The sequence below is a fragment of the Pezoporus wallicus genome, unplaced genomic scaffold (assembly GCF_028554395.1).
Source record: "Pezoporus wallicus isolate ANWC-B61680 ecotype Strahan unplaced genomic scaffold, APGP_CSIRO_Pwel_v1 contig_3815, whole genome shotgun sequence".
NCBI lineage: Eukaryota > Metazoa > Chordata > Aves > Psittaciformes > Psittacidae > Pezoporus > Pezoporus wallicus.
The window spans coordinates 2,578,319-2,601,450 of NW_026637911.1; the positions used below are offsets into that span (position 1 = coordinate 2,578,319).

General features: G+C 39.5%; 1 protein-coding gene across 1 annotated transcript in view; it reads left to right on the forward strand.

Annotated features, from left to right (window-relative positions):
• DPYS (dihydropyrimidinase) overlaps window positions 1-23,132 on the forward strand; it is a 32,697-nt gene that overhangs the window by 3,924 nt on the left and 5,641 nt on the right. The window contains exons 3-8 of the mRNA XM_057408225.1: window positions 1,210-1,368; window positions 3,545-3,724; window positions 4,944-5,133; window positions 11,561-11,717; window positions 12,696-12,837; window positions 16,016-16,158. Coding sequence (XP_057264208.1) covers window positions 1,210-1,368; window positions 3,545-3,724; window positions 4,944-5,133; window positions 11,561-11,717; window positions 12,696-12,837; window positions 16,016-16,158 — 971 coding nt within the window. The remainder of the gene's footprint in view (window positions 1-1,209; window positions 1,369-3,544; window positions 3,725-4,943; window positions 5,134-11,560; window positions 11,718-12,695; window positions 12,838-16,015; window positions 16,159-23,132) is intronic.

Genomic DNA, 23,132 nt, shown 5'->3' on the forward strand with positions numbered 1-23,132 from the left:
AATGCGTTCAGAGCTATTTACTGAAGGTCATCATCTTGCAGATATTCTGGCAAGAGACAGAGCTGTGTTCCAAGTATTGCAAAATACACTACAATGATTAGCCAAGAGGTACCCGTTCAGCTGAATAAATAAAGGCACAGAATACCTCTCCTGACAAGAGAGAGGAAAAAAAAGATGTTAGGGAAAAAAGAGAATTTGAGTGGAGTTTGCAACCCATGACTTTTTTTTTCTTCTATAAATATTCCTTAATTCTAAATCCTGTTTGAAAAATAAGAAAGCAATCTGTCTTGTTGGAAAAAAAAATTACAGTTTGATCAACTTCGCTTGGAGAAAATGTTTGCTCAATTCATCTCAGCTTCACAAATGTTTGTCACTCTCTAAACGTCTTTGCAAAATGTACTGACATATTTACAGTTATATTTCTGATTGATAAGTAAAAGAGAGGAAAGAGTTAACTGATCTAGAAAGAGGAAGAGTAGTATGAATCTTATCTGAATTGGTTGTCTTTGAGGTGCAAGGGGATGTTGTTCAGAGCAAACAGAGAGGATTTCTCTGACTAATTGCAACCATTACGGCAATCTGGAAGACTGCAACAATTACAACAAAGGAATTTCTATGTTGGGTCAGTTTCTGTTAGTTGAGGATCTGGTTTCTGGAAATGACTAACAAAGATCCTTTAAAGGAAAACACACACACACACAAAAAAGGTAATCATTTGGTATTGGACAAGAGTTTAGGGATTTTCAAAGTAGGTTTTCAGACTGAATATGTTCTTTTTCATTTTGTATCTGCCCGTCAATACTTTCCTGACATACTGGCTTTTTTTTATTCAACTGCATAGACTCCAAGGTAGCATTTCTCAAGTTGATCATGGTCTTCTGGTGCTCTTCTTTCTCAGTGATCCTACATTTTTCAGGAAACTCAGTGATGCATCAGTGTTGCACTCATCTCCAAACTTGTTGTGAGATTCTGTACCTGTGTGAAAACTTTTCTTTCAGTCTGAGAACTTCCTCATGATTCTCCTGAATGCCTGTTTGAAAACAGCCTTCTCAAAGGAAGCAAAATTAATCTCCACAATCATTTTGCAAGTTCAGACTTTACTCAGGGGAACTCTTCAGTGAGTTTTCGCTTTTCAGTGTATCAAGATAGAGAGGGTGGGAGGAAATCTGCATTCTCTCCAATACTAAATATTAACTTGCTCCCTTTCAGGCTGCTGTAGCAGGAGGAACCACTATGATCATTGACTTTGCCATCCCTCACAAAGGCTGTTCTCTGATCAAAGCCTTTGACACATGGAAAAGCTGGGCAGACCCTAAAGTCTGCTGTGATTATTCCCTGCATGTGGCAGTTACGTGGTGGAGCAGTAAGGTAAACGCAATAGCTGATTTTCAATTCCATGAATTGGTGCCACACCTGCTTTGAATTAGTCCTTATGTGCTAAATATAGCTTGCGGGCAGTGTGATAGTATTTTTGTGTATAAAAACTACATTTGAAATAGTCCAAACCCTTCTGAAAGTACATGTGTTTGAAAAAAAATACCCCCCAAAAAAAGAAAGAAAGAAGGTCTGCAGATAGCCTGTGTCTTTGAATAATACTGCTCAAAGTTAAAGGATGCAGTTGTGCAAGACCAAGACCAGGCAAATTAGAGGGAGTAAGAGGTGTTTGCATAAATTTTGCCTTTTATTTCTTGAACACTTGATAACTTATGCTCCTGTTGAGTCTTGGTTGTGATGTTTTTTTTGTTTGTTTGTTTGTTTGTTTGGGGGTTGTTTTGGCGGTGGTGGTGTGTTTTTGTTTTTGCTGACTGCAGTAATATCTCCATAAAGCAAAGCAGGACTGCAGCCAATAGTTACTTGACTATTAGATATCTGAAAAAAGCTTTCTGGAATTTACATATTGGAAAATCATCCTTGTTGTGTGAATGTTTGCTGATAGCCTGAAAGCTTTACTGAATAAATTAACTTTTCAGGTGCTATCTATCTGAACCTGACCCATATTTTACAAGACCACTTTGGATCCTCAGAGGATGTGCATCAGTACATAGATACATTAAGTAAATTCCGTTTTAAAATATGAGTACTTTCTCTAAGTTTTGGCTTTTAACATATATGAACCAAAGCCTTCACTCTGCAAACACACCATCTTTGGTATTCTGAGCACTGAGCACTAAGCACTAAATAGACTGGCTGCAACTTCTAGCTCAAAGCAAAGACATAAAATAAATTCTTCAGCGAAGTTTGAGGAATGTGTGTTTGAAACCGCCTCCGTAGAGAACAGTGGCATTGTACCGAAAAATCCAATAAAACTAGTGAGGTGTAAATCAATGAAATGTTCTGGTTTATGTTAAGAAGTTAACTTTTTTTAAAGGCCAAGAATGAAACAAATGGAAAGGTCTGATGTTTTGTAGCTGTAAAAGATCTGGGTAAAGACAACAGGTATTTCATGCCATTTTAATTAGCTGTCATCTCCTCAGGATTGATTAAAAACATACATTCTTCATAATGCTTTTCCTTAGTCATAGTAAATAGTAAAGAAGAAAATAAATGACATGCCTCTATATTTGTGCCAGAGCAGGATCTTGTGTTGGGTATTTATTCCTCCTCTGGATAAGTCCAGAAAATTTCCTTGAGTTTTATATCAAACATTTCTTAGGCAGATCCAACCAGATAATTACAGACAAGATGAAAAACAATGTTTTACTCTCTGAAAGGAATTAATCCTGTTGAAATTGTAATAGTATCACAGATACACATCAATTAGTGTCACCATCATTTTACTGGGAAGGGAGAGCCAAAGTTAGGTAATGGATAGTTTAGGTTAGTTCTAGCTAGCCAGCTAGAACTGATTATAGGAGAGAGCTTTGGGCTAAAATCTGCATCTTTCTTTCTTTGGGACATAAAGTTTTGCTGGGCTTCCCAGACCCCAGCAGGAGCAGGGAATCCTATCAAGGAGTTCGTTCAAAACCAAAAACAAACAAAAAAAAACACCAAACAACAAAACCAACCAGAAAAGCACACTTCCGTCTAGAGTTTTGAGCCATTTTGCTTGATGACAAAACATTCCAAAAGGCTGCATGGTGTTGTTCAGCGTCAGGACAAAGCTTCAGGATGTGAGATACTTTCTGTCACTGTTATTTGCCAGAAGATGAAGCCTATTATGATCCAATTTTGAAAATCAGTTTTTCTCAAAACTCCATACTGTATACATTGAATACATTGACTGTAATATTGGCTTGGGTGTTTTCAACATCAAGAGGTTTATTTGGAGTGAAATGCTGCTTTGCTTTCTTTTGTAAAAATCGTTCCCTTCCTGCAATTAGCTTGTACCTTCAATATCTACACTGCAGTGGTACTGGCTTATGTACTTGAAGGATAAATTTTCTAGAAGAAAGATAATATAAGTCAGTCTTTAAATATGTGACTTGGGCTGTTTGGACTAAACATATGTTTGATGGATCACCCTTCATAATTACAATTTCATTACATAAAATTATTAACAGGTTAAATATAATATTGCTGTTTTTTAAAAACTGCTGTCTTTCAGGTAAAGGAAGAAATGAAAACTCTTGTTCAAAACAAAGGCGTCAACTCCTTCAAGATGTTTATGGCCTATAAAGATATATATATGCTCAATGATGAGGAGTTATATGAAGCTTTTTGCTGCTGTAAGGAACTCGGAACAGTTGCTCAAGTCCATGCAGAAAATGGGGAGCTAATTGCACAGGTAGGCATTTGACATTTTGTCCATCAAAGTGAAGAATATAAATGGTCCTGTTGCCATTTATAAGCCCTTCAATAGCTGTATTAGTGCTTTCACTGTGTCTCAGGGAAAGGCTTTTTTGCCCTATTTTAATTCCAGGGAACTGAGGACAAACATTCATGTCCAAGACAGTAAAGGATGCTTGTGGTGAGCTAAGAAATTGTAATCTTGAGTCTTGGATTCAGGGTAGACAGGAGGCAAATTATCCTGTTATAATGAGAGTTATACTTGCAATATAATATATTGCAAGTATAATATATATATGTATACTTGACTGACAAAGAGAACAGTCAGAGCTTGGTCATAGACCAGGTCAAAGGGGGAACACTCAGCCAAGTATTTAGACATCAGGTATGCAGTGCCTAACCCTAGGTCTCTCCAAACATAGTCATCTAACAGGAACAAATCCAGAAGCATGGAGAAAGCTTCACTGACTGGGCACAAAAGTCCCACCCTTCATACTTAAAATTTCATTATAGAAAATTATTAATGGGTCCCTCTGTGCCTAGTTAGAGTCTCTTCACACTTGCTATTGCCATATTAGTGCTGTGTGGAGGTTCTGGGAGTATACACCGATGTCTTTGAGTTTCTTCAGATATTCTAGTCATTAGTGCTTCGACTCTGCCCCAGGTCCCATAACAGAAATTAATTTACTGCTACGTAATCTCAAATCAGCAAACCATAAATTCCTGGAATATAGTAGGGTCAAAATCTTAGCCTCTTAAAACTTCGGTGCCTCATTCAAAGGCTCTGGATGTGTATCTGTGCTTAGTAAAGATCTTTCTTTTTTCTTTCCAGTGAGGGGTTAGTACTGTCACCTCAGCTACTGGCTGTGATCATTTAAGAGTACATATTGAGGGAGGGGCAGGGCTTTCAAAAGGGGTGATTTATCCCTGCAAGCTTGTAGATTTAGATTGTGTTCTCTAAAGTCACTTTGGTATTCTGAGACCTATGATTGTTAAGAGAAGTGTTGGATTTCAGATAACAAAACAGTAAGTTCCTTTGAAAAAAAAAAAAATCATAACTACCTTGTTTGTTGTTTTTTGGTGTTTGCTTTTTGATGTTTTTTTTTTTTTTTCTCAAGCTAGCTGTAGTGGCTCATTTAGGATCCATTTGGCCAGCAGCATGTTCATGACACCATGGTTGCACTGTATCTGACTCTTATGTTTTTGTGTGTGTTCAGGGCACAAAGAAGATGCTGGCAATGGGAATAACTGGCCCTGAGGGGCATGCACTGTCTCGTCCTGAAGAAGTGGAAGCTGAAGCTACACAAAGAGCAATTTCTATAGCAAATGCTGTAAACTGCCCCCTTTTTGTAGTCCACGTAATGAGTAAATCTGCGGGAAAATTGATAAGTAATGCACGAAGAGAAGGTAAAAGTCCTAATTCTTTTGTGTTCGAGCTATGGCATTGGAGAAAGGGTCATGGAAAACCCAACACAGCATCAGTGTTCTACTTGTCATGGGTGCCATAACCCTCAGAACATGAGTGAATATCTTGGAGTGGGGTGTCTAAACTGCGTGTGTTTTGTGGGGCCCAAAGACTGTTAAGCAATGTGGCAGAACACCAACTGGTATTGAGACTTTCCATTCTCCCTGGAGCAAACTTTTTTTTCCTTTGTGTTGTACCTCCAAGATGCTTTCAAAATTATGTGACCAGTCTAAGACAAAATGTGCTCTTTTATTGCTCTTCCTTGAGAGTTATAATCTGCAAGCCTTTACCAGCTATTTGGATGAGGAATTCTAGAACAGAGACCACACTGTATTTTTGCAGACAGTGCCATGACATGACAAGGATTCCTGTTTACTGGGCACTTAGAAATCATGGTGATGATGGCAACATCTGAAAGCATTGATTCTGTCAGGGAAGGGTTTCTCAGGTCATGCACTGCAAGGCTTATAAATAGTTCTGGTCAGCCAAGGGAAGCCTGACCCTCTCGACTATCTGTTGAGCAGGCTAGAAGCAGCTTGAAAAATATAGGGATTCTGAATGTCTTTACCTACTTATCTGTGGGTTCATATAACCAGGGCAGCCTGTGGAACAACAGCACTGTGAGGAGATGTTATATGGGTGGAAGAAGCAGGACAGAAGCCCATGATCTGGGGGGCCTAAAACTGTATGGAATGTATGTCCTCGTTATCTGACCTTACATGAATTGCATACAGACCTCAGTTTCCTTATTTTTTAACTTTAGATAATTCTTACACAGCGGGTGAAGATTAATAGCAAAATGTGGAGTATGAGAGCTTGACCAAAGTGCATGAAAATGTTGTGCTAATTGTGTGAACCATTGTGTGGTTCAGTGGATACACTAAGGGAAGGAATGCCATCCAGAGGGACTTTTACATGCTTCTGAGATGTGCTGATGCCAGCCTTATGAAATTTAACCATGCCAAGTGCAAAGTCCTACACCTGGGTCAGGGCAATCCCAGGCACAGCTACAGGTTGGGCAGAGAAGTGATTCAGAGCAGCCCTGCGGAGGACTTGGGGGTGTTAGTTAATGAGAAATGAACATGAGCCAGCTGTGTGTGCTTGCAGCCCAGAAAGCCAACTGTATCCAGGGATGCATCAAAAGGAGCGTGACCAGCAGGTTGAAGGAGGTGATCCTGCCCCTCTGCTCTGCTCTTGTGAGACCTCACTTGGAGTATTGTGTGCAGTTCTGGTGTCCTCAACATAAAAAGGACATGGAACTGTTGGAACAAGTCCAGAGAAGGGCCACAAGGATGATCAGGGGACTGGAGCACCTCCTGTATAAAGACAGGCTGAGGAAGTTGGGGCTGTTCAGCCTGGAGAAGAGAAGGCTGCGTGGAGATCTCATAGCAGCCTTCCAGTATCTGGAGGGGGCCTATAAGGATGCTGGAGAGGGACTCTTCATTAGGGACTGTAGTGGTAGGACAAGGGGTAACAGATTCAAACTTAAACAGGGGAAGCTTAGATTGGATATAAGGAAGAAGTTCTTAACTGTGGGAGTGGTGAGGCACTGGAATGGGTTGCCCAAGGAAGCTGTGAATGCTCCATCCCTGGAGGTCTTCAAGTCCAGATTGGACAGAGCCTAGTGTGTCATGGTTTAGTGCGAGGTGTTTCTGCCCATGGCAGGGGAGTTGGAAGTATATGATCTTAAGGTCCTTTCCAACCCTAACTATTCTATGATCCTATGATTCTCTAATATAGATGGATATATGTATGTAGAATATGCATTGTTTATGACTTCTAGCAAGACTTATCAGTAATTCAAGTTTATAATGGAAACTATTTTTTACTCGCACATCTTTCGGTACTGTGCTATATTAGATTCCTCCACTAGAGGACAGTGCTGCTGGTGATGTGGATTGTATCCATCAGTGTATGCTTATTTATACGTTCACATGTGTGATGTCAACATTAACTACAAGAGGATTAAAGATAAAACACTGGCTGTGAACATGAAAGAGCTAAGATGTGAGGTGGTGTTTTATAACACACTATTCGAATAAAAAATTCTATGCTGATCATAAATACTGTAAAATATTGTTGGGCTTTGTTGTAAGAATAGTCTCCAGTGCCAGTTTGATAACTAACTTGATATATGTATGTTTCTTCAATGTGCAAAATGACGAATGTGGTACAGCTTAACTCATATTGTGGTGCAAATTAAATTTTCTAGTTTCCTGAGTTGATGTGGTCAGTCATCAATGCTTGCCTTTGTGCACAGCAATGCGTAGCATCTCTCCATAATTAATTTATATTTTCATGGATGTATACTGTTTAGGAAACAAAAATCTAGGACTGAGTAAGACATTTTTAAAGATAGCTAGTGTACCACAAAGTTAGTTACAACAATTATAGTTTTTGATGAGACCGATCTGCATAATTTCGGACAATTAGAAATTCATTGCTGTTAGTTTCAGTAAAAGTTATTTTCCATTCTTCAGTTAAAAGTAGTAATACAAAACAAGGAGTTCCACGCAAAAAAAAAAAAATTAAAAAAAATTCTCAAAGTATTGTATGAATGACATAAACAAAGCCCAAATGTTTTGCTGAAAGATATTCAGCTTGGACAGGTTAAAACACCTTAATGGAAAAGCTGTGTAAACTCTTAAATATCAGAAGGCTCTCAAGCATTTGAAATATTCACTATAATGCTTTATTCATGTTTATTCATGTTTTCAAGATTATTTCTTCATCTCATGTTGCTAGCTTCCTACTATTTACAATTGTGGAATTTTTCATGTTAGTTTCAAGCATGAAGTACAGTGTGTGGTGCATACTCATCTCTGCCTATGTCAGAGGAAGATTGATATACCTTCCTCTTCCATCACTAACCTCAGAAGGGGAGAGATGGCTCTTCAGTGAGCGTAATCTATTTTCTGGGTGACAGTGTGATACCAGAATTGAAGAATTACTTCTCAAATCCTGTGGGTTGGTAGTTTTCCTAGTCAAAAATACAAGTTATAGTCCAATTCTTTTTTGTCCCTCATTTAGCTGGAGACCAAAGGCCTCATACAGTTTGCTGAAGACAGTAGGCATAATTCCGTTGTCTTCAGTGAGGTATGGCTCAGACCTTAAAAACTAAAATCAGTCATACAGACTGTAAAGGGATACTAGTTCTTATACTACAATAAGCAAACTTTAGGGAAATAACTTAAGTAACTGCCTTCTCTCCTCCATGACAAAGTCCCATCTATGTCTGCTCTGATCTTTAGCAACACCACTTACAGAAGGAAATCTCCAGATTGTAGCAGCATGCTTTGCCTGTACATCAGTACAGCTACAGTGTTGCTGAATATCCAACAGGAAATCCAAGATTTCCATGTTGTGACTGTGAGAGGTACAGGTTAACAGAAGTCCCCATCCTGTTCTTTTTCTGGGGCCCTTCCAATCTGTTTGCCAAAAGCAATGGGTCTATAGTTCACCACTTGAGAGGGCCAAAACAAGCACCTCTCTGTGAGAACTGTTCTTGCTTGTCTCAGTGGGTTGTTTCTTCATCCCTGTGCAAAACATGATCTTGAATCTTGCTCAAATAGGTAGAGGAACTGTCTGATTCCACAGAAGGGCCTTCTGATATCTCTGTGTGCATGACAGTCTTGTTCTCTTGAGTGGGAAGATAAAGAGGATCCTCTGCCTTCTATTGTGTAAAGTTGTTCCTAGAATGAGAAGACAAAGCTGCGGAGTGCTGGTGTCAGTCAGTGCAGCTCTCTGTCCTTGTTAGGACTACTTGAGGTGAACTTACCAGAGAAAACTAATGTGGCCCATTCCTTTGGCCAGTAATGCCAATGGAGAAGCAAGGCTAAAAAATGTGATTTAGGGATATACAAGTTATACTGCCACTTAAAAATGCTTTCATTCTGGATGTACTAAAGACTAGAGATCATGTGCTGTAGCTGTAACTGTGCTGTTACAGCTAAGGAAATAAGATTTTCTAATGCAGATCATTATCTTGAAGTAAATATAAAGGAAAGCAGTATCTTACTAAAAAGTAATTTTTTAAAACAAGGTTCCCCTTTTAAAAGAGTGCATAGAAAAATATGTACTTGATCAGATTACAAGAAGCTTGCTTAGACTTAGAAAGTTAGTACTTCCTACCATCAGTCACAGCTTAGGTCTCCTCTTAGTGAGAGGAAGGGCATGTCCATAGCTGGGGGTATACAGACTGTCAAGCTGATGCTGAGCACAGGAGTGCAGCTAAAAAATGTGGGCTGTTCAGCCAGCTCATGCAGGGCAGCTCAGGTCCAGACTGTAGATAGTGTAATTGATGCAATACTATGCCTGATTCAATAAACCCTTTCTTGCAGTTCTGTTTCTTTCAGATCATAGCTGGCCAGTATTTATGTCCTGTATGATCTTAAGTACTTCTGAAACTTTTACTAGAATAAGCACACAGGGACCAGTTTTTCAAGCCCGTGAATGTTAGTTGGTGTTTCTCAAGATTGTAACTCTGAGTTCTGATAAGTGGTAAAATAAAACACAATTGCGTGTTCTTCCTTCTTATAAAGTAACTCATGTGACAATAGTTTTGCTAGACAGTTTGCACATCTGATGAAGAAGTCACCAAATCCACAGCTATTACTTCCAGCAGCTCAGAACGCTTTCTGCTTGCTGTTTTTATTGAATGAAGGAAAACATAATAAATGGAAAGACTTGATTTATTACAGCATTACTTCATTTTTATGCCTATAGGCAGAAGCCAATTGAGCTAGAAGAACTTAAATGCAGAATTTCCTTGCTGCCAGTGGAGCTAAAAGAGCCTTAATTCAGAATTTCCTTGTTATTTGGATTAAAGTAGACTCTTGATATTATTGTACCCTTCAGGCTGGCTAGTCATGGTCCAAGTGAAATGTGAGAAATCAGCAGAAGGGTCCAGATGTGGTCTGTTAAACTTTCAGTGTTCAAACTCAGAATCACTCGAGGAAATGACTTGTACTTCTTCCCAGTCATGAGAATGAAGGGAGCTGCTCAGGTTGAATTCTGACTGCAGAAATACTGTCATCAGCTGTGGTACATAAGTTAAAATCAACTCAGCATATAAGTGAGCTTGGAGACTTTTCATTTTATGTTATAAAACAGAGATAAGAAAATTATTTATGGAAGCTAAGCATTTACTCTTTTCCTATCATTTTAACTTTTATTGTTTTTACATATGTCCTAATGATTCATAATTCAGGTTTACTTTAGATGGAAGTTTCTTTATCTTGTTTAGATATAGTAGTAAATACCACCACAACACACTCCCCTCCCTCCCCCTCCTGCTGACTTTACTTATGAAAAATCTGTCAAAAGCCTAATAGGTTAATATAGGAGATTGTTTATATATGCAGGATGTTTCTGTGTATATCAGGGTTTGTTTCAGTCTGCTCTCCAATACTGTGTTTGGAATTCTCCTGGGAAGGCCAAGATCCCCCTGACACCTGCAGCAGCTCTGAGTTGGGAAAATACTAATCTGACTCAAACGTCCTCTTTCAGAGTAGTCACATCACATGTATGGATGGCCTCATATTCAGTGCTTTAAGTTTTGTAAATAAGATGCAAAAACCAGTAAATAACTGCTTAAGTCGTGAATTCAAGTCCAAACAACAGTGGTGGTCTCACCCTTGAGTCCAAGTGTAAACCTATAATATATGTAGATAAGTGGGACTGGGAGCTTAGAATGCTCCAAATGAAACCATAAATATGAGATATGTCAGAGCATGCTGAGATGGTTATAGCAAATTAATAATGCTAAGAGGGAGTCTTTAGGTCATGGAAGAAGTTATACTATGTAGTACTTGGGGTAAATGTACAGTACAGTAATGTCAGAGCAGGTCTTTAAACCTTGTAGAAATGACGGTAGAACTATGAGGTTTAAAGTATATGAGGACTTTTTGCAAGTCTAACACAGAAGATTTAACGAATGGTACTACTGCAGTGGGAAACATATTTTGAAAAGAACTGAGTCCCGTGGTAGTAAGCTGTGCCAGTGTAGCACTTATAATCCAGTAATTCACGGAAACACCAGAGGACTGTGTTCCTTTTGAAATCTCAATCGCAGGCCTAGTAAAAAATGTGTAAACCCCATTATAATATATCTGTCACCAATTTCATTAAAAAACTTGGCCAAGCAATATTCTTATGAGGAAGTATATTGGGAGATCAACAGCAGAATATTCAGAACAGAGATGCTGTGTTATAGGTTATTTTATTATGTCCTTCCATATGTTAGTGTTTAATTTGAAACACTTATTCAAACTTAGATCCATTGCCATCAAAAAGATCCGCAACAGAGAAAACACAGGATAAGCATTTTTATGTTGTTTGATGATGATACTATTGCTTTATATTTTTTAGGAAAGGTGGTTTATGGGGAGCCTATTGCTGCTAGTCTTGGCACCGATGGCACCAACTACTGGAATGAAGACTGGGCTCATGCTGCAGCATATGTCATGGGACCTCCACTGAGACCAGATCCATCTACTCCTGGTTTCCTCATGAACTTACTGGCCAAGTAAGCAGATGAACAAACAGTGACAGTTGATGCCCAAATACATAGCAAATTCTGTCTGTAGTATATAATAACAGGTTGATGCCCTGGAGATTTTCTAAGTACAGAATGTTAACACTATCAGGAAGGAGAAATGTAAGGTGAAACCATAGATGAAAAACATCTTTTGTTGCAGGAATTAGAAAGTGTTCAGATTTTGTTCCTCTGGACTCTTGTGGCCTCTGTCCCCATTGATTTTAATCATTAGTCTTGCCTTGCTAATACTGCATCAAAAATTGAAACATGACCAGGGAAACAGTAAGGTTGTAAATCAGGGGGGAATGTGTAAAAAGTGGGGTCACAGCTAGGGGTTCTGGGTTTTGTTATCAGCTGCCTTTTTCACTTGAAATGTGGATGCTATGTAAAAACTAAGCCTGCTGACTTCTGAAGGTAGATGTAAGTTATCCACTTCTTTCAGAAGGAAGTAGGAATAGAAGTATCCTTCAGATACCTGCAGTTAACAGCAGGTGTGTTTTGCTGGTATTTCATTACCAACAAAGCTTAACTCCACAAAAGGGTTGAATTTGACCAGTGTATCCTGAACACTGGCTGATGGTTGTGCAGATCTGTGGCAATTTCAAAGGGTATATAGAGTAACTCAGTCTAAAATTGCCCTAAGTGAGGATGGAACCAAGCCCCTTACTCTGGGCAAAGTGTATTAGTCCTCCATTTGTGGGACACCTTTGTTATATCCAAAGTAAAAGTGTTATTTTTTCTGATTGGTTTCTTCTGAGGGGTTTCTGAAGAGAAAACTACTTTACAGGGGAACTGGCTGTACTGTGGAGCTACTCTTGGAGGATGGGACTGAAGACAGGAAGGCAGGACATACCAGTTTTTCCTTGCAGCATGGATTCCTGGATCTACCAAGCTTTGCAATGGTTTTTCCCATGTGGCACTGCCTGATACATGCTCTATTTCATAAAGAACTTTATCTCTCTACAGTGATGACCTATCTGTGACAGGGACTGACAACTGCACCTTTGACACATGCCAGAAAGCTCAGGGGAAGGACGACTTCACAAAAATCCCTAATGGAGTGAATGGTGTGGAAGATAGGATGTCAGTCATATGGGAAAAAGGCGTTGTAAGTATATCGATTTTTCTGGATTTGGCTGTAACAGTTTTCTCCTTCTGTTGTGGTTTAAGCCCAGCCGTAACTCAGAACCACGCCAGCCGCTCTCTCACTCCTCCCCGCTCCCAGAGGGATGGGGAGAAGAATCAAAAGAATGTAACTCCCACAGGTTGAGATAAGAACAGTCCAGTAACTAAGGTATAACACAAATCACTGCTGCTGCCACCAATAGTAATAATGATAAGGGAAATAACAAGGGAAGAGAATACAACTGCTCATCACCCACCAACCGATACCCAGCCCGACCAAGCAGTGATCTGCCCTTCCGGGTAACTGCCCCCAGTTTATATAGTGTGCATGACGTGCTGTGGTACGTAATACCTTTTTGGTTAGTTTGGGTCTGGTGTCCTGTCTCTGCTTCCTCCCGATTTCCCCTCCTCCCTGGCAGAGCATGAGACTCAGAAAGTCCTTGGTCAGAGTAAACATTACTGAGGAGCAAATAAAAACATTGGTGTTATCAGCGCTGTTCTCTGACTGAAAGTCAAAAAAACAGCACTGCACCAGGTACTAAGAAGGAGAAAAATGGCTGCTACTGCTGAAGCCAGGGCACCTTCCTAGTAGGTGGTGCAGTGCTGTGTTTTGGCTTTAGTCTGAGAACAATGCTGATTGATAACACACCAGTGTTTTAGTTGTTGCTAAGTAATGCTTACCCTGATGAAGGACTTTTCTGTCTCTCATGCTCGGCCAGTGAGGAGGGGCACAAGAAGCCAGAAGAGAGCAGAGACAGGATACCTGACCCAAACTAGCCAAAGGGGTATTCCATACCACAGCACATCATGCCTGGTATATAAACTGGGGGGAATCACCCAGAAGAGACCTATCACTGCTCAGGTCGGGCTGGGTATCAGTTGGCAGGTGGTGAGCAATTGTATTGTGCATCACCTGTGTACTGGGTTTTTCCCTTTCCCCTTTTAGTTTCATATTCTCTCCCTTTGTTATTTGCCTTATTATTAGGGGAAGTAGTAGTAGTAATTTTGAATTATACCTTAGTCACTGGACTGTTCTTATCTCAACCTGTGGGAGTTACATGCTTTTGATTCTCCTCACCATCCCTTCAGGAGAGGGGAAGAAGAAGGGGAGGGAGTGAGTGAGCAGCTGTGTGTTTCTGAGTTACCAGCTGGTCTTAAACCATGACATCAATATATATGAACATGGAAGTAATTGATTTCTCCAACAAAATATAATCTCTTAGCAGTTATCAACCCTCCAGTTTTATCAGGTATATATATATCGTAGGATAAATCCTTTGATAAAATACCATAATAGAGTCCTTACTATCTTACTATCTATCTCTCACTTTATGGTCATGGGAGGTAGAAGATTCTTAGTGTTTAAAATACAGCACAACAGAATCATTTCTGTAGTTTAGAAGCAAATGACTGCTATTGTTTCAGCAGTAGTGCACAGTAGATTTACTTGCAGCATTTCTTTTAACAAGTGAAAGGAAAGTAGGATTTATCCACAGTTTGAACTTGGTCAGTTCTATATTTTTTCCTCTTTTATCTCTCTCAAACTTAGCTGTTGGAGAAGCTTCTGCACTGGGTGTGTGCCTGTCATCTTCTAATTTGTGTTTTCAACCAGAGGAAACAAGCTAGGGATAAGAAATACTTCTCTAACATATGGCTCAGTCCTGTGATATGGTGAGATAAGCACCTTTAAGTCCCATTGACTTCATATTGTCAGTGCCAGCACAAGAATGTTCAGTGCTTTTCAGGACAATGGCCTTCAGGCCCTAAACAAAAATACAAAAGCTAATGGCCAGGTTTTTTGGATATGAGGTAGTTTGATGTGGGACAGGGAGGGGAGGTGAGGCAATCTGGTGAGGGATCTGCTGCTTACTGGATGTTATGATTGCTCTGGCTAACACAATGCTGTTAAGTTCTGGAGGCTCTAGTTCAACTTTCTAATTATTAGTAAGTTCTCTTGCAATAGTGAAGTCTCATTGATAATGCACTGCAAGGCATGTTTATTTGTCACTGTAGAATTATCTAACTTGGTAAGGATGTGGTTCAGAATCTCTCTTTTTATCTGATTTGGGATTCCATTCAAGTTGGCATGTACAAAGCAGACTTCTGCCTGTATTCACCTGTGCCATAGCTCTAGTGTGATTATTTATTGTGTAAACTGGAATGTAATCTAGCTTGTGGTTAGTATGAAAGTAAGACAGGAATATATACATCAGTGTTGCTTTTGAACAGTCCATCTTGTTGGGCAAGATAGTTTTTCAGAAGGTTCTTCAATCAGGAATATCCTCTCTTTTCTTACTTGTAAAATATTACACAGCTGTGAGAATTTATGTGGAAAGCTTTCCTCCCTTCCCATACACCATTAGTTAGAAAAGCAGTGCTCACCACTCATGCTTTTCTTAGATGCTCAAAAGCCACCATAAAACCACATTTTTATGACATTCTGATTCCTAGACTGACCTATGCAGTATGTCTACCAGTGTATCTGCCTTTCCAAGCACAGAACAGTCACAGAGGCTGGATTAAAACTAGTTATGTAGCAGTGAACAGTCCCAAGACGCATTTATATCCCTTATTATTTGCCATTTTGCTGATGTGTCACATCAGCAAATCTGATTTTTATACTGCTTGTTCTCAAACATTTACTGAAGAGTTCTATCCTCCGTGTTATTGCTGAAAACATTTGCAAATCACCTTTCCTATGTTACACATTGTGCCTTACCTCTCCTTTATCATCTTCTAGGCTCTCCTTATACTGTCTCACCATTTCGTAAAACCTAGATACTGGTTATGAGAGATGTTATGTCTCCCAAGGAGACTGCTGAGCAGGACTACAGATGCAAAGCCAGATTAAAAAAAAATATTTCAGGTGACTTGGGACTGGATCCACAAAAGTTTGGATTTAAAGTTGTCTTTTTTCCTTTTCCTGTGGGATAAAGTAAAATAAGGTTACAGTATTCAGTGAATGTACATTACAGTTTGTGCATCTCAGACAAATAGTTATTTTTATTTCTTTTAAACTCTTCAGTATGACATAAAAAAAAAATATTGATGTGATGCTGGCAGAGATCTGTCACTCATCCTACCTTTTTCAATAACAGGAACATTTGTTTCATTCCTCGTTTTAAAAAGTAATGAGCTTGCTTTTGTGTACTCTTGTGCAGCACAGCGGAAAAATGGATGAAAACAGATTTGTAGCTGTTACCAGCACAAATGCAGCAAAAATTTTTAACCTGTACCCAAAGAAGGGGAGAATTGCTGTGGGTTCTGATGCTGACATCGTCATTTGGGATCCCAAAGCTTCGAGGTATGTAAGGGTAGTTATTTCCTACCATCCAGCTTCTCTGCAGGAAAAAAATATCTCAAAGCCTCTGTGCAGCAATAAGCCTTTGGGTTGAAGTTATAGTGGTTTTTGATAGCACTTCACATGAATTATTTACATGTTATTTGTACCCTGCAATACTGTATGTATGCATCTCTAGATGGATTTAAAAAAATTCTCCTAGATTTCTGACCAACTGCAAAAATAACAAGGTCTGTACATTATGCTACCAGGACTTGGTATCCTGAGAGTAAAAATAACCATGCTGGGATCTTAGAGTAATTCTGTTAAGTGCTTCCTCCCACTGCAGAGAGCAGGGAAAGGACCCTGCTCCTGAAGGATGACTCATTACAAGCTTGTGTTTTGAACTTACAGCTACTTCAGACGTACTTAAAAGTGGTCAGGTCTGTGATGGGTGGTGAGAGTGTGGGATGTTGCCCTTATGATGTATTTTCCCTAGCTGATAGAGCTAATACAGTGGCTATAGCCAGGAGTGAGCTTAGTTCTGAAGCTCAAGCTGTGCATACCTATGCTATTATTTATGGAGTTTTCCGATTCTGTGCACAGTAAGTCTGTTAGAACAGAGCTTGTCACACCAACAACAGATGCACAAAAGGTGTGCTGTCTCACTCTGCAAGACTTGATGACATGGTGCATTTTTGCTACAAAGTGTCTTTCTAGGAGCCTCAACTCAGCATACTGTGCATTATTGCTGATTCCTGCCTTCACACGATCATAGCTCCAAACTCAGGCCACTGTATATTTGTCAGGAATTATATGTCTTGTGTCTTGCTCTGGCTCTTATGCCCATACTGGTCTTGTTTAAACTTCCTGGAAATGGTCTGGCAGCTGACTGTCACAGAGCTAGCTTGCTTGGGCTGTACAAGTGCATCTCCTGTCTTCAAATGCTGAGCAGGTTGGCTTAAATCTGCAGGCACTTTAACAGCTGAGTCTTACATCCAACCACATCCAGCCCTGCACACAGCAGCAGCAGGAGGTCAGGAAGTGTTCTGGGCTGGTTCTCTTGTCTTGGGCTCAGCTCTAGTGAGCGTTGTGAGCATACAACTGTGCTGAAGACCCTCCTTGAAGTCTCATCAGTGTCATCCAAATAGAAAATCCACATCACATAGCTATCAGAAACCTTAGATGAGTTTTGTGGGCTGTTGGGCATGATGACAGTATGGCCAGCTTTATTGAAGGTTATCACAGTGTTTGGTTTTCCTGAACAGTTGTAACCTAGATGGCATTAGATTTTCAGCCTTGGGGTGTTTTTTTGAAGCCAAATGGAGGCACAAAAAGCCTAATCCTAGATTTACCTTACACAAACAAAATTTTCTTGACCAATCTTCTTATTTTTTAAGTTTTGACAGTGCAATACTCACTCATTTCTGTACATTAATGAGTACCAAAACCATGTGAGAGTTAGAGGAAAAACATTATGTTTTAAATTGCAAATCTTGAGGACATGCAGGTTGTTATCCAGAAGTCCCACAAAAAACCTGGCAGCACCAGCAAAATAAACTTCAGGAGTGTCAGCAGCCCCAATAAACATAGAGGCCTGCCTACAGCTGGGTCAGAGAGATTTTCATGTGCATTGTGCCTTCCTGCATGTTGAGCAAGCATATATTGAAATGCTAGCAATGAGTATTTCAGTACAGTGGAGCTATGAACTCTGATTATGAAATCCGGAAGGATTCATTTCCAAGCTCAATTTCTGCTCTGCCGGGGGGGGGGGGGGGGTGGGACAACTGAATCTAGAAGAATAGCAGAATTCTGACATTGTTCTCAAGGTGCTTCATCAGCTTCTGTAATTATTTATCCTTTTGCCTCTCAAACATTCCTTCTGCCTCCTTTCACTCTTCTGAGTGCTCAAACTGCATTTTGCCTACTGCAGCTGTGAAGCTGCAGTTCTTCAAGTATTTTTTCGAGCGTTAAACCACGTTTTCTTACTGAGCAACCTGAATATAAGTTCAGCCAATACTTTTTTCTTGATTTGGTACTGTTCCCACTGTTTATCCCTTTGGCTTTTCTAGAAACAAGCCTCTCTACAGCTACAATCGTGTGAACTACGTGAATAAGTATAAACAAATCTTACTAGTGCTTGTCTATTCATTTCACTACAAATCCGGAAGAGGGCATTAACAGCCCAGCAGAAAAAAAAGATCCAGCTAATGGACCTCAGCCTTTTAAGGTATTACACAAGGTGCAGCCTCCTGCTTTGTTGACTCTAAGGAGTGATTTTCAATTTCACAAGAGGCTTATTCCTCTTTCTTGCTAAGTCCTTCCTCTTTCAAGCGTGACTGCTCTTCTTGTTTGTAAATCTAAATCTTGTAACAGGAAAACGCAGTTTTCCAGTTCTGAGTTGATGCTGTGTTCCTGTAGTCTTAAAATACTGGCTGATACTAGCCTAAAGAGTTAGACAATTGCTGAAGTATCACTGTGAAGAACTGGTATTATAACAATCTGTGAGAGGAAGCGTATAATGATGATTCTTAAGTCCTTCTGAAAGGTAGTGAAGCTCTTAAAAAGATAAAAACTTACATTCCTACAAAATCAGCTTCATTTTCCCTCCCACATCATTGCATAATAGCAACATGTTGGGTGCTATCTGGGCGTTCAGGATTTTCTCTTTCTAGGTTGCAAAAACCTAGTGAATTCAACATGACAGCTCTGCAAGCTGGGAGCAATTGCAATTCAAGGTTCCACTTCCAGCACTCTGCTGCTTTAGCTGAGGCTTGCCTTCTACAGGTCAGCTTCCGTGACTGGTCTGTTTCTGTAGTGTTTTATGGTAATTTCTGCAGAAAAGGTTATATGAACAGTTATCAGATTTGCTACACTGTTTAAAAGCTTCTAAATACTGGTTTAGCAGGTCTGCATGAAAGAAAGGATTAATGGGAAGAAACATTTTAAATGTATAAATTAGAAACTTGTCTAGTAAAAAAGATGGGTTGTGAGTTCTGACATTAGGTCTATTTCTTAGCTTCCATATTGCATATTCATTAAAGAATACACAAATACCAAAGTAACCTGTTGGTTTATTGCATCCATGTGCTATCAATCACCATCTTGCAGACCTCAACACCCTCAACATCCCTGTGCACAGCCTGTGCACACATTACTGTTTTGTGAGTATTGCTTGGAAAACGCGCTTAGGCAGCAAATATGTAGCGTCTTATTTTAATCTGTTCTTTCATCAGGAATGTTCACGAACTTCTTTCAGCTACACACAAATAATATAACAGCCCCAGGTCTGTGAATCAAAAGCAACTGTAAAGACTGTTCCAGAAGGAGAAGGTAGAGTAAGCAAGGGAAAGGGAATGTCACCTGTCAAGCAAGTTAGTGTCCTCTATAGCTGATGCCTTTAGATATTTGAAAACAAGCAAGAATACAGAATCTGTATGGCTTGTTTCAGAAATGCTCATCAGGGAATCTAAATACTGCAGTACCCAATTCAGACTGTGGAAAGAGCTGAGCATCCCTTGTAAAGTAGGGGCAGAAGGTGCTAAAGATCTCATAAAACAGATTAAGCTCCTGGCAGATATTAGGGCTCAATAAACTCACTGTAGCCTGTCGGACCCTTGGAAATAAGCCCTGGATCAGGCCCCAAAGGCAAGATCAAACACCCATAGGGATAAAAACACTTGCCTCAAATGGAATTTTTCTAAGTCCACCCCTTCATTATGACAACGTGCAGTCTGGGAAACCTCACCCATCAGGTTTTTACTACTCACTAAATAGACCCTAAAAGATCTTTTGAATGCAGAAGCAGAGCTGGCTGTGCCGTAGCTGTCTCTCATGCCATCCTACTTGAATTCTGCTGGAGTGTCCCTTCATGGCAGACCTCGAGAGTGCCCCACATGTACCAGTGGAGTTGGCATCGACCCTGATAGTTAGGCCAGTCAGTGGTGGCTGCAGCCCCAAATTCACAGCTGATGGAACAGGGTCCATGATTAGCAGGGAATGCAGGAGTTCTCAGATGAGTAGGAGAGGGAGGGAAAGGAATGCGTTACTCTATAATCTACCTGCTATGACATGACTAGGGAAGATATGGTTAACAGCCTGTTTCCAGTGTTTATGCATTTTAGGGGAAACAGTCACTGGATGCGAATCAGGGAGGAGTCAGAGTGTCCACGTCTGCTGGCATGTTTCCTCAATGACTTTTTTTGTGTGTATATATGTTCACGGGGAAATCTTTTTCATTTGTTAGAAGCAAAATCTGCAGCCTATGTCTATCTCATTTGTGTTCAAGTCTTCACCCTCAGAGTCTTAACTGGGGACAAGTTACAACATTTAAACACTCATTGCCTGTAATTTTTCATAAAATGAAAGGGGAAGAAACCAAGATTTTATCAGATGATTAGAATAAATAATGCTGCAACTGTCTTACTCTTTTGATGAATGAGCATAATTTTGAATACCGAGTATATGGATAACTTCATCTAGACACAATAAGGCAAAATGAAATAATGTGGCATACAAATAAGTATGCATAGGAGAAGTATATTCTGGCATTTTCAATAGCCTCATGTTCTTTTGCACAAGTGGAAGCATGTGCATGCATGAATGTACACTAATTCACTAGAATCAGAGTTCCTGTCAAAGGACTGTTATCTCAAATTAAGGGGACATGGAGAAAGAAACAATAGGCACAAATTAAAATACAGGAAATTCCATTTAAACATTAGAAATAACTGTGGGTTGTTTTTTGTTTGGTTTTGGTTTTGTTTTTTTCCTGTGAGGATGATCACAGGTTGCCCAAAGAGATTATGGCCTCTCCATTTTTGGAGGTACTTAAAACCTAATTGGACATGGCCCTAAGAAGCCTAGTTTAGCTGACCCTGATCAGAGCAAAGGCCTTGGAATAGATGATCTCCAGAGATGCTTTGAACCTCAGTGACTCCGTGGTTCTGTGAATTGTAACAAAATAACCCTCTCTGAGTGAGCACGATGTACGTTTCCCTAGAAACTTGCTGTCTCACCAAATGTCAGCTGCTCTCTTCAGAGAACTGAATTTTGGAAATGTTACACCCCAAAATTTAAATCTTTCTCATTTTCTGCTTATATAACCTTGCCTTTTTCTCTCTGATAATCACTTCCAGAGCCTCTTTAGACGTTGAATAGACTAATTTGTATTTTCCTTTCTTTTTATGCTTTTCTGAAAGCTTAATTTCTCAGTAGTGTTTCTCTCCTGCACATTATACTGTTTGAGAATTTTCACTTCCATCCCATATCAGCTTGGAGTGATTGACAGGACCAGACTGATGGTATTGTTGAAAAATGAGTTACTATAATCAGAGAAATAATTCTGTTCTCACTTGCTACCCACTTCAAAATGATGAATTATAGGAGATATGATTGCATAAAATAAAGATCCCATCCCTCAAGTAAGTCACTTGGACTTGGAGCTCCTCTTGCATCTGTTGTTTTATCCACAAATCTCCTCACTTGATATGGCTACTCATAGGCAACACATATTTAAAGATATTTTTAAGAACCTAGGAATACAGCTTTACAAAAAGTTTCCTCCATGTATTTGCATGTACAGTCATTGCAATTCCTTAAAATAAAATAGTCCATCAGGTTTTTAATCCACATTATAGGCTTATAACTAGCATTTTTGCACATAGGTTTTAAGACTTTCTCTTCCTTTTCCTCTTTCTCTTTTTTCCCCTTCTTTTCTTTTTAATAAAAATGACTCCAACATAACAAAGTTCGACTTAATTAGTATTATAAATGAGTAATGGCTCAGGACAGCAGGGAAAGGTGAACAGTCTATTTTGTCTAGATTTTAGAAAAGCAGCTTAACAATCTAGAGAGTTCAAAGGCATCTGAAAGTGACATAAAGAGGCAGCTCTCAAAGGCTGATGCTATTCAGAAAACTGGCATTTCTCACCTACCCCGGCTCTAAAAAGCTTAGAGATACTGCACTGTAAGCACTGAGAGAAGTTGCTTACAGCGCAAATACTCACCCTTACATAAATTGGGTTTCTATGGCAGCTGTCAACAAAGCAGTTGTTTTCTTGTCAACAATGGACTCATTATAGCTCATTATGGCTGCCTTTATTACTCTGTTTTAAATTAATGAACTAATTCTAAAAGAGGTGTCTTCCCTTTACTGAGATGTTGAGCAGCTGCTCTTGCCTAAGGGCTGTCGAGTACAGAATTCCTTCATATTCCTGTACCTGGAAATTTTCAAGAAAACCATGTGAGGTATACATCCAATTTCCATTGAAAGTAATTACATTCTTAATTTTCTTCTAACCCCCTTGGAAATTAAAGTGATAACCCTTGCAGCATACAAAATCTTGGATTTCATGGATTATAAAAAGATTACAGGTGTTCTTGCCATTAGCTGAACAGTCAATAGTGTTAAGACATTTGGAGCAAACAGTGGAATTTCCCTAACATTCCCAGCAAGCTGTCTGCTACTGAAATGGCTGATACAGAAGGAAAAAGTATGTTGCATAAGGTTGCTGAGTTCTGAGCTTCAGACCCAAGCATACTGTCTAATTCTGCTTCAATTGGTTGCTTGCTTGCCACCTGAAACTTTCACTGCCATTGATGATGTGAAAGGGTTAAATCACAGATGAATTTTGATAATCTCCATCAAGGAGAATGCTCTTCAACCTTCAGAAAGGGCAACGTGATCTAAGGCTTGTTTCAACACAGGAGTTATAAATGAGTTCTATACAAGTTTGTTGTTGAGACAAGCTCTGGGAAATGTGTTTTGTCATATTGTAAGGTTTAGCTGTACAAATGGAGCTTACTTTGAAAAGTGCTAATTTCCATTCATTTTGTGTCTTTTTATGAAGGATGTACTTATCTGTGAGGCATGTTTATGTCTTCTGATCCTGCAGTAGCACAATTAAACAGCTCATGAGTTGAAGGATCTTATTTTTCTGTTTGTTTGGTCAAATTACCTTTTCCATTTTTCTTTTGTGTCCCAGTGTGATTGTGCA